Here is an 11977-nt window from a genome sequence, read left to right on the forward strand (position 1 = left end):
AATACTTTTGGAAAGGAAGGTTTACAGAACTGGAGGCAGGTGGAAAGTCATTTAGAAGTTTAGCTTTAATTAACAAAACAAATCAAACTTTTACATTTAGGTTTCATGGATATAGTGAGGTTCATGACCTATAAGACATTATGAAAGAATCTATAGTAGACTGGCAGGACTTTCAAAATATGGTGTTTTAAGTGAAAAACCATTTAATGCCATTCATCTGTAGAGCATTCAATAAAATTCAGTATTAACTGAGTAACTGAAAGAAGATACTAAGACCACTGAAATAAACTAAGAGTGTGATTCTTATAATACTTTTGTATTGTTTTGTTGGGTATTTATAGTAACATGATGCTTTGTATACTGTCAGAATTCAGTATATGTTGAATACAATTGTCTTTTTAAAACATTTTTCAACCAAAAGACTTGTCTGCATGCATATGAACATAACCAATGGACACAGACAGTAGGGGGTTGAGAGCATGTGCTGGGGGGTGGGAGCAGCTGCAGAGAGGTCACTGGGGGAAAAGGGAGAGTCATGAAAAAGAATTTCAATTAAAAAATAATGATAAATGACAGCTTTTAACTGGTGAAAAAATTTTTCTAGTGTAGAATACTCCTGTCCATATGTATTTTTTAAATTATATTTTTATTGAGTTCAGAAAGGAAAGGAAAGGGAGAGAGAGAGAGAGATAGAAACATCAATGATGAGAGAGAATCATTGATCCACTGCCTCCTGCACACCCCCTACTGGGGATCGAGCTCCCAACTGAGGCATGTGCCCTTGACCAGAATTGAACCTGGGATCCTTCAGTCCATAGGCTGATGCTCTGTCCACTGAGCCAAACCAGCTAAGGTTCCATATGTATTTTTATTTGCTTCATTTAATCCACTTGATCTGTGTTGGAAGTGTCTGTCTTCCATGATGGAGAGCAGGGGCTATGGTCAGGCAATGCATTCTGGGTGACCTATAGAAGAGTCCATGTGTCATAGCAACGCTTATAGAAACCTGTCTTTTTCAAGAGCAACAACCTCTGGTAAACCATACATTCTGTTTAATTGATGGCCAAGAAGACTATTTTACTTTGATATGGTTGGTTACAACATGTGAACAAACAAACAGTTTTCTAAAGGGCATTAGTCAGTCTACTTACCTATCCCAAAATGGTGATGTGGACCAATGTGCCTCAGATGCTTAGAGGTCTTCCAAATCTAAATTTATATTGGAACCTTAAAGTTATAGAACTGTGGTTGAAGGCATATGACATGGGATTGATTGTAACTGATCTCAAGGCAATTATAATTGGAAATATCGGACTTTTTAAAATTGATTTATTGGTTTGTTTTTCTGAATTCCTGATAGAATTAATATCCTGGTCAAACTGCACTTTATTTTCAAAGAGTAATAATCAAACAAATTCTAGCTAATGTTCTGGTTAGTTGGGTTCTGGGTAATTTTCCTCTTATAAGACCAGCTCATTATTGTTATTATACTCTATTGCACTCTCAGCACCTAGAATAGTGTCTTGCACATACAAGGTACCCATAAATATTTGTTGACTACCAATGAATGGATAAAGTGTTCATTAGTATTACTAAGAACAATCATGCCAAGCCAAAACCAAGCAAATTAAGCATGATAATTTGAGTCAATGATTTTTCAAGCTCTTCTTTCCTTCTTCTGGCCTATCCCTTCATTGTAAAGTATGTAAATTCAGTGAATTAAGACATGTACGTTAGATGTGAACATTAACTTTGAGGAAATTCCAGAACAAGTTTCCTTACTTGAGAGCACAAAGAAGTTTAGGCTATACTTGAGGGTAGCCAGAGAGAGAAGGAACTACAATTGCCTTCTCCAGATCCTAATTATTTTCTATCTTTTCAGCTCTAGGAAAACCACTGATGAAGGTTGAAAGTCTCTAATACAGCGGTTCTCAACCTGTGGGTCGCGACCCCTTTGGGGGTCGAACGACCCTTTCACAGGGGTCGCCTAAGACCATCGGAAAACACATATATAATTACATATTGTTTTTGTGATTAATCACCACGCTTTAATTATGTTCAATTTGTAACAATGAAAATACATCCTGCATATCAGATATTTACATTATGATTCATAACAGTAGCAAAATTACAGTTATGAAGTAGCAACGAAAATAATTTTATGGTTGGGGTCACCACAACATGAGGAACTATATTAAAGGGTCGCGGCATTAGGAAAGTTGAGAACCACTGCTCTAATACATACATACACTGCCTTCCAAACAGGTGGAACTCAAATTGAGGTTGTTGATTTCCTTTTGTTCCATGCTCTTATTGTAGAATGGTAGGGTGTATGATGTAGGAGTGACATTTACCAATCACCAAAGAAGTATTTGAGGTCTGGATTAATATCTTTCAGGCTTGTAGCTTTTTTGCTAATTTATTACTCAGAATAGGGCTACTGCATATCTGATTGTAGTCTGTGTAGGATGGCAGCAAAAAAGCTTATAAAAGTCTGAGACTCTCATTTGGAAATACATTTCACAAAAGAGTAATATTTTGAAAAATAAACAACAGTAATTAAATATCTTTTTTAAAAATATATTTTTTATTGTTTTCAGAGAGGAAGGGAGAGGGAGAGAGAGATAGAAACAGCAAAGATGAGAGAGAATCATTGATCAGCTACCCCCTGCATGCTTCCTACTGGGGATCAAGCCCACAACCCAGGCAAGTGCCCTGACTAGAATCAAACCATGACCTCCTGGTTCGTAGGTTAATGCTCAACCATTGAGTCATACCAGCTGGGCAAGATATGACTTTCTTTAATGCTTGATGACAGGTGATATTCTTTGGGAGGCAATGTCAGGTTTCTCAGGACCCCACAGTATATTTTATTCTACTTTATCAGACTTCCATTTGGGAAATTATTACTTTAGGTCAGGATGTTAATGGTATTTCTAGAAGCATAAGCATATTGTGTTTCATGATAGTCCATTCCTGAGAAACTTGACCACTGGAAGCATATATTTCCTTTGTAAAAAAACAAAACAACACAACAACAACAAAACACCAGTAACATTCATTGGTGTAGAGCATCTCCTCATTTTTTTGTTTTGTTCGTTATTTGGATAAGAGAGAAAAGAAAATGCAAGAAGAGAACTCAGTATTCATTGGCCTTTTATTAAGGCTGGAATATTTTTTAGTTTTCAGAGCATCAGGAGGTCACCACCCTATTTGAATTTCACTTTGAAAATTAAAATGGCGAGCAGCCTACTTTTCATCTGACCTGTGAAGCCAAAACCATTGGCATGCAGTTATTTTGAGAGTATCATATTTGGGGGAAACTTCCCTTTCCTTAAGAAATAAACCTAAGAACTTAAAAAAATGTTTTGAGTGTGGAAACCACAGGGAAGTGTAGAGGAGGTAAATTCTAGTCTTTTAGGCACTTCTGCTGGGCCTAAGAATTAAACTGACCTGAGACAGAGTATCAGAAGAAAGCATACAAGTTTTATTAAAATTTTTACATGTACATGGGAGTCTTCAAAAGAGAATGAAAACCTGAAGTGACCAGAGCAGAAAGCTATTATACCTTTTAGAGACAGAGAAACAATACATTTGTGAAGAATTGACAAGAAAGGGTGTGGGGCTATGGGCAGTAAATTGTGCAGAAGTGACTGGGAAGATAAGGGTTAGTTTAACAAGGCTTGTTTGTGCCTGAGTCTCATCTCTGGAGATAAGATGCCTTCTTTCCTTATGGTTCAGAGAAGACTCGCTCACATGGGAGTTTGAGTTCCTATTTTCAGAAAGAAAAAGGTGGACTAGTGTGCCCTTCTTGCATCTACTGTTTCTCAAGTGCCTTCAGCTCAAAATAAGTTTCATGTCAAAGAGGCCTATTTGGGGATGAGATGATCTGCTTTCCTTCAGGAGTAATATCTTGTTGAATTAGACTTGCTTTAGGTGCAGGTAAGTATTTTCACATTTTCTCAGTTGATATGAGGCAAAGGATTTTAACAAATTTAAATAATATCAAAATACAAGGACGAATATGACCTATATGGAATTAGGCTAAAGAAAATAGCACATAGTAAGGATGGCAGTGTTGAAGAGGGATAATGCTCGTGACAGAGAAGGAGAGGCCCTGCTGGACCGTCTGAGCTGCATGAAAGCAGAAATGAGGACTATGCTCAGCCTCCTATCTTAGGATTTCTATTGTTTTCTTGAAGACATTTAACAAGAAGATGAAATGACTTCTCAAGCCCAATGCTTCAGACATTATTTAGCATCTTCAGACATCAGTGTACACTTCTTTCTCAGATCAAGGGTTAAAATCACCTAGAGTACCTTAGGAACAAACTTCATGCCTATTCCCACCCCGCAGTGAGCTGAATACTTACTCAGCATGGGTATATCTTCAAATCTCCCCAGAGAAACTAATGAACAGCCAAGGTTAAGAATCTCTGCCTGTGATCTTTTGTCTCTAGTATGGCATGTATTTAACATTAGAAAAAACAAATAGATAATAGTGAAGTCTACAATAAACTTGCAGGATTTTTTTTTTTTTTTTTTTTTTCTTTTAAAAATGTATGGAAGTCTATCTGACCAGTTTGTTAGGGCAAATGACTTTCCTTTTAAACCTTTTCAATAACTCTTTAGCATCTAGAACTTTCATTTTTAGATATAGAACAAATTGTTTTCCAAGTTACCAGTTCTGGAGGTGTGAAATGAAGCCTCCAGGAAAATGCAGTTTGATTTGGCCTGTTTCTTGGAGCATGATTCACAAGTGCATCCAAGCCTCCAGTCTTCCCAAGAGCCTTCAGTACTGTGAATGACACTTAAAAGAATTTAGCATATTCATGTAGAATGTGTGACTAAATGTAGCACAGGAGATATTATGAGCTTCCTGGAGCAGTGATATGAAGCCTTCCATAGTGCACTTCTTGCAGATCAAGAAAAAAAAGGCAAAACTGATATATTTTGTGTAGACATTATTATGAGGTTATATGTGACTGAAAAGCCACTGTGTGTGTGTGTGTGCAAACAAATGCCTACCAGCTATCAATGGTATCCATAAATATAGTTTTTTGGGGGGAATATATTTGTCAGGTTGCTCTGCTATACCAAGTTGCATAATTATTATGAAAGTGAATGGTCAGAAATTTCTTTATTCCTTTTTCTTTAAATTTCCCTTCATTTATCATATTTTATGTGTTAGTGAAGAAATGTTACAGACCTCCTCATTGAAAAGTTTTCAAGTTATCTCTTAGCAGTAAGGTTTATTTTAAACAGCTTTATTGAGATATAATTCACATATATATATATTGCCTATTTAAAGTGTACAGTTTAATAGTTTTTAACATATTCCCAGAGCTGTAAAACCGTCACTGAAATCAATGTTAGAACATTTTCATCACTTCCAAATTCACCTCTTAGCTGTTATACCCAACTCCTGGACAACCACTTGTCTACTTTTTATCTCTATAGATTTGTCTGTCTGGGATATTTCCTTTGAATGGAATTATACAATATGTGGTCTTTTGTGTCTGGCTCTTTTTCACTCAGTGTAATGTTTTCAAGGTTTGTCACTTTGTAGCATCTATCAGTATTTCATTCCTTTTTATGACTGCATAATATTCCATTGCATGCATAGAGTACATTTTATTTATCCATTTATCAGTTGATGGACATTTGGATGAGTTATGTATGTGTGTGTGTGCATGTGATGAGTTATGTTTTAAATAGGAAGAAACTGTTAAAAAGTTGAAGCTCCTATATTTTTGTAGCCTGGAGAAAAACATCTGTCTTTCATCGCAGGTAGAGGTGTCACACCCAGCAATGAAGACCAGCATTCTGCTTATGTTCCTTTGGGGGTTGTCCTGTGCTCTTCCAGTAAGTATCAGGATAGGGATATAGGGGGAAACACACACACACACACCCTTTAAACCTAAAACTTCACAATTTTCACTGGCTATGAGCCAAGGTGGATGTGTATGTCCCAGTCAAGATGAAAACAGTAGTTTCTTAGGAAGCTGCTTCCTTTAAAATATCATCCGAATTATTCTTTATGAGCCGCCATTCATATAGCCACAAGTCTCAGTTTTCTTCCTCATAAGCAGTGGCTCTCAACGTGTCTTCCCTAGACCAGCAGCATCAGCATCAGCTACCACTTGGTTAGAAAGGTAAATTCTTGGGTCCTACCTCAGACCTACTGAGCCCGAGTCTAGGGATGGGGCACAGCAATGTGTTTTAGCAGGTCTCCAGGTGAGTCGGATGCTTGCTAAAATTTGACTACCATTGGTCCTAATTAAGTAAAGTGTTAATAGCTGCTGTCTTGGAAATTTCTCTGTGGGCTGACCATGTGTACTAAATTTTCTAGGTAGCCAGGTATCAACATACTGAATCTGAGAGCTCTGAAGAATGGAAGGTGAGTAGAAATATGATTTTTTGAAATATTTTTATTTTAATATATTATTAGTATAACCAAAATCATCTCCACTGTAAATATTGAAACTGTTAATGATTTAGTGAACACATCAATAACTTATGACATAGGTAGTAAGAGCTATAATTTCTAGTTCACATAAGGAAATTTAGTTCATATAATGCTTCCTTTCCAACTTACTAGTATAATTTGGCAAGGAAGCATTTTTTCTTTGGCTTTATTTTCATAATGGATGTGTATCGTAGTGCAAGAGGATGGTGACATGAACCAAGACTGTCCTTCGAGGATTAGGACTAGAAATATGTCTTACCAGATGTCTGGGTAGGCAGAGGGTGAAGTCCTAGAAAGTGAGAAAAGAATGAGAGGGTACTAGAGTCTTTGGAAGGAAAGCTAATGTTGGTTGAGTGTCGACTCTGAGCAACCTGATAGTTATTAACGCTCAGTAACTCAAGAACCATGTCCAGGCATGATTCTGTGTGCTTCGCATGTATTAACTTCTTCAATCTTCACAGCACCCAATAGACTAGGTGTTGTGTTTTATTCTCGTTTTACAAATGGGAACCCTGAGACATAGTCACCTTGTCTGTCTGGGCTATACAGATAGTAAGTGTTTAGAGCCAGACTTTGGACCCAGGTCACTCTGGCTCCAGAATCCACATTCTTTACCAGGTTGCTCCATCCCTCTCAGGAAGGTGCCCGGTCCAGGAGGGCAGTAGGTTCTCAAGATTGGAACTATGAATAAGGGCTAAGCCTTAATGCTGAGTAAGAGTGTTTTGTTCATTATCTTGTGTCCTGCCGCCTCTGATGCAGCTTGGGCACGATGCTGTTAGTGGCAGGAAGATCATGGCAGGGGCCTGAGATGGGGCCCTGCCCCTCCCCGAGGCTGGAAAGCACATTGCAGGATCCTTTCTGGTAATTTACCTCAGACATGTCTTTAGGTTAGTTCATTTAAAAGCAGCCACCGTAGATCAGACACTCCTTCAATCAGACACTCCACGAGTCCTACAAACATGCTGTGCTCTCAAGTCCAGCCTTGGTATGAGAAGAACGCCAATGTCTGGCTCCTTCCACCCCTTAATTCCAAATAACTGGCGTAGAGTCTGTCGTTGTGCCTGCCTGCAATGCCACAGGGCAGAGACTTAAGTGAGTATAGCTCCTTCTTCTGAAGAGCTCTCTCCAGCCTAGCACTGCCGAGAGGCTTGTGGAAAACCTGTTGATAGCTCCTCCCTGCTCTGCTTTGTACCTTGGGTCTTCACACCCATCTCTCAGCAGCTTGGAGCCTCATGGGACTTTGGGATTTTGCCTTGCTCAAGGGGAAGGAGGAGAATAGGTGGAGATAGGGTATCAGAAGTGACTCAGGCATTTTTAGAGTTCTTAGAAAATTAAAGAAAGTGAGATAATCAGAACTATGAGTAATTGAGTTTCAGACTTAGAATTTGTTTTTTCATTGTGTGACCTTATGTGGCGAGAAAGGCTTAATGGCTTTCTCTGTTCAGTTTTGTCTACTATTGAATTTTATAAAGTAGGTGTTTTCAGTGGATCATTACTTTAGTTTATATCTTATTGAACAGCTCTCACTATGTTTCTATAGGCTATAGGAATTCTATAGCTGAATTCATCCTCACAGAAATCGTGTGGAGTAAGCACAGTGGTTGCTAATATTCTTAATTTATGAATTTAAGAAAATGATCTCAAACATGGGAAGTGAATTGTCCAAATTCACATGGAGTGACCAACCACTGAAATTTACCTGAGACTTCGGGGTTTCCTGGGACACATGAATTTCAGTGCTAACACCAAGATGTTAGTTTTCAGAGTTAAAACCAAAACCAAGGCACTAATTGAGACTTAAACCTGGGTCCTGAGTTCCTGCGGTGTTTTTCCTCTCTTACGTTTCCTCTAGGTCAGTGGTCGGCAAACACATTAGTCAACAGAGCCAAATATCAACAGTACAACGATTGAAATTTCTTTTGAGAGCCAAATTTTTTAAACTTAAACTATATAGGTAGGTACATTGTTATTAACTTAATTAGGGTACTCCTAAGGCTTAGGAAGAGCCACACTCAAGGGGCCAAAGAGCCGCATGTGGCTCGTGAGCCGCAGTTTGTCGACCACTGCCCTAGGTTGTCTGAACACCTCGTTTCAAAGAAAGTAAAATTTTCTCTAAGTATCAGATATACAGAAATCTTCCAGGTCTTTTATATCACAAGATTTTTCTAAGGCCATCAGTCATCTCACACTCATTTTTTAGCGATTTCATCATAAAATGTCATTATTAGTCATGTAAATTCAGAATATATACCAAGAAACTTAAAAAAATACATGAAAGTATTCTAAATATTTGTGATGGCATGAATCATCTGTGAAGGTGTAACTTGCTTTCCTTCCTTTTTTACAGGGTCATTTGGCTCAGACACCAACACCACCATTGGTAACTATCTCATTTATTTGTTGTCATAAACATCTCATAAAGTAACTTTAACACTCTTCCCATCACCTCAGGCCATTTGGAAAGTTGTAAACCCAAACCACAAGCAATTTATGTGCATCATATTTTTTCCTTTCCTCAGGAATTACTAAACAACTTTTTTTTTTTTTTTCCTTTTAGGAGAGTAGTGAGTCATCAGAAGAAAGTAAAGTTAGCTCAGAGGAGCAGGTAATTAAACAGGCCTTTCTTAACTTTTCAGACTGTTTAGGAATGGAAGGAAATGATGTTAGACTAAATTACCTGGCAACTGTTCTAAATATAATATTTTCTAACTATTGGTTATGCTGACTAAAAAGTCCCATAAAATAAGAAGGGAAAAATGAGTGGGAGAATTCAGATGTAGACATGCTGTTCATTCCATATTTGTTACTGGAGCCAGATTATAGACATTGTGGCCATAAATATCACTCTAGTTAAAAAGAACACGCACACACACAATGGACAGAGACTATGTTAGACAAGCAATAGTTCACTCATTCATTAAAAATGCTGCTTTTACAATCAGAGCAGTTCAGATAGAGAAAAGTGTTCTGGCTAACATGACATGGAGTGCCTGCTGGGCCTGGTGACCTCCTTCATGTCAGGACTGTGTTAAGGAGAGAATAGGAGAGCCATGAGGAAAATGGAATGAAACAGGGGCTTTAGAAATGACTTTCTCTTTAACATAGTTGTGGTCCTGGGATTGAGAAAAGCTGACTTAGCTTATATCTCTTTAATAAAAAAACTGTCTTTCTTCTTTTCCTCCTCTCCCTTCATTTCCCTAAGACTAAATGTCATTACTTTATTAACTGTATCATTTCTGACCAAACTGAACCCTATGGGGCTCTGGAGATTCCAGGAATCAGGTTTTTCTCTGCAGTTTTGACCCATGTTTCATTTTATACATGACCACAGTTGGAAGATGAATTATTAGCTGCCTGGGCAGTCACACTATTGCAGTCTTCTAGCTGAGCCTTTCACTGGGATAATAAGATATAAACATGGTTTGAGTGAGATAGATACCTTATTGCAATATTTTACTTTCATTTTAGCTAAAGGTTTCATCCTCCTGCCCTAATATATCCACTTCCACCCCCAATTGATTAGAAAAAAAAAATTGGGGTCATTTAAAAATCGTTCAGTATTTTAAAAAATTCTGTTTTAAACCAAATATTTTGATGAGTGAGCATTATAAACTAACTCTTTACTTTACAAAAAATTCTCTGAGAGTTTTATGTAAGGAATCATACTTACAATATAATTTGAGTTTCATAAACGTGATTCAATAAAGTGTTTTGAGAATGTTTTGCAGCATGAGTGAATTATGCTTATATAAAATGGGAAGACTTGAGTTTTACCTCTCCTTTCTTCCTTTTGAACCTTTGGTAGAGATATTATGGAGCAGTAAAACTGACCATGGTTTAGATGAGGGATACAGGAAGAAGAAAACAGAAAGAACCTAGATGGATACTAGATAACACAAACCCTCTATATCACCTCCTAAAGTAGTGACCATGTCTGTTAACCTCAAACTCCAGGTAAATGAAGACCCCGGTGACAGTGCCGAATCAGAGGAAGGCCTGAGCCTTGCTGATCATCCGTACGCTCACAGGCCAGCAGGTGGCTTCTCTAGGAATGGAGGCAAAGAAGGAGATGATAGAGATGATGATGAAGATGACAGTGGAGATGACACCTTTGGTGATGATGACAATGGCCCAGGACCTGAAGAGACACAAGGAGGAAACTCTAGACTCAGTAGTAATGAAGACTCAGCAGATGCCACAGAGTCCAGGGAAGATAGTGCCTCTCATGGGGAAGACAGTGGCCAAGATACCACCAGTGAGAGCAGGGACCTTGACAAGCAGAGTGAGAGTGAGGAGCGCTGGGTGGGAGGTGGCAGTGAGGGAGACAGCAGCCATGGGGATGGCTCTGAGTTTGATGATGAAGGAATGCAGAGCGATGATCCAGACACCATCAGGAGTGAGAGAAGCCACTCCAGAATGAACAGCACCAGTGTCAAATCAAAAGAATCAAAAGGAAATAGTGATGAGCAAGCAAACACTCAGGATTCAGGTGAGAGCCAATCAGTGGAGAATCCCAGTAGGAAATTTTTCAGAAAGTCCCGCATTTCTGTGGAAGATGACACAGGTGATCGTGGCAATAGCCAAGAGGAAGTCAAAAGTGACTCCACAGAAAACACCAAAGAAGCCGGCCTCAGCCAATCCAGGGAAAACAGCAAGAGTGCATCTCAAGAAGATAGTGAGGAGAATCAGTTCCAGGCAGACAGTCAAAATGAACAAGACCCCAGTAGTGAATCTAGTCAAGAGGTTGACCTGCCATCTCAAGAAACCAGTAGTGAATCTCAGGAAGAAGTACTGAGTAAGTCCAGGGGTGACAACCCAGATAATACCTCCACTCACTCGGCAGGTCAGGACTCCAGTGACTCCAGTGAAGAGGACAGCCTGAGCACACCCTCCAGTTCAGAAAGCACATCCAGAGAGGAGCAAGCTGATAGTGAATCCAATGAGAGCCTCAAATTCTCAGAGGAAAGCCCAGAGTCCACTGAGGATAACAGCTCTAGCCAGGAGGGCCTCCAGTCTCACAGTGCCTCCACCGAGAGCCAGAGCCAGAGCCAGAGCCAGAGCCAGGAGAGCCAGAGCCAGGAGAGCCAGTCTGAGGAAGATGATGGCAGTGATTCTCAGGACAGCAGCAAATCACAAGAAGATAGCAACTCCACCGAGAGCAATTCAAGCAGTGAGGAAGCTGGCCAGTCCAAAAACACGGAGATAGAAAGCAGAAAACTAACAGTTGATGCTTATCACAACAAACCCGTTGGGGATCAGGACGACAACGACTGCCAAGACGGCTATTAGCATCAGCTCTCCTAAGAAGTGGCTCGCAGGTTAAGGAGTCTTGGAGTTTGGAGAGTAGGGAAAGAAATAGAACTATAACTTATTGATGTTTATATCAGACGGATAACCGAAGGCCACTTCTTTCTGAAAGGAATTGCTGGACATTGTATTTGTTTCTAGGGTGTCACCAGCCGTAAAGGTTTAAATAAGTTGGAATGACACCAGAACACACTCAATGAA

The 11977-nt window shown here is 39.1% G+C and overlaps 1 protein-coding gene across 2 annotated transcripts; it reads left to right on the forward strand.

The window, feature by feature from the left end:
* The first annotated feature begins 5811 nt into the window (after positions 1-5811).
* On the forward strand, positions 5812-11758 carry DMP1 (dentin matrix acidic phosphoprotein 1). Of its 2 annotated transcripts, XM_036305861.1 has the most exons (5): positions 5812-5869; positions 6357-6400; positions 8817-8849; positions 9027-9074; positions 10424-11758. In XM_036305861.1, the coding sequence occupies exons 1-5, from the start codon at positions 5812-5814 to the stop codon at positions 11756-11758; spliced, it is 1518 nt and encodes a 505-aa protein (XP_036161754.1). The 2 variants fall into 2 exon arrangements, with proteins under 2 accessions (XP_036161754.1, XP_036161819.1); XM_036305926.1 differs by lacking the exon at positions 9027-9074.
* Positions 11759-11977: the final 219 nt, after the last annotated feature.

The sequence above is a fragment of the Myotis myotis genome, unplaced genomic scaffold, assembly GCF_014108235.1.
Source record: "Myotis myotis isolate mMyoMyo1 unplaced genomic scaffold, mMyoMyo1.p scaffold_m19_p_1, whole genome shotgun sequence".
In the NCBI taxonomy this organism is placed as follows: Eukaryota; Metazoa; Chordata; class Mammalia; order Chiroptera; family Vespertilionidae; genus Myotis; species Myotis myotis.

What these genes read in the sequence shown, in the direction of transcription:
- DMP1 (XM_036305861.1), top strand. Translation starts at nt 5,812, where the DNA reads ATGAAGACCAGCATTCTGCTTATGTTCCTTTGGGGGTTGTCCTGTGCT. An exon ending in GTCCTGTGCTCTTCCAGTAA is followed by an intron (nt 5,870 to 6,356) that starts GTATCAGGATAG and finishes TTTTCTAGGTAG; the next exon opens with CCAGGTATCAACATACTGAA. An exon ending in AGACACCAACACCACCATTG is followed by an intron (nt 8,850 to 9,026) that starts GTAACTATCTCA and finishes TTTTCCTTTTAG; the next exon opens with GAGAGTAGTGAGTCATCAGA.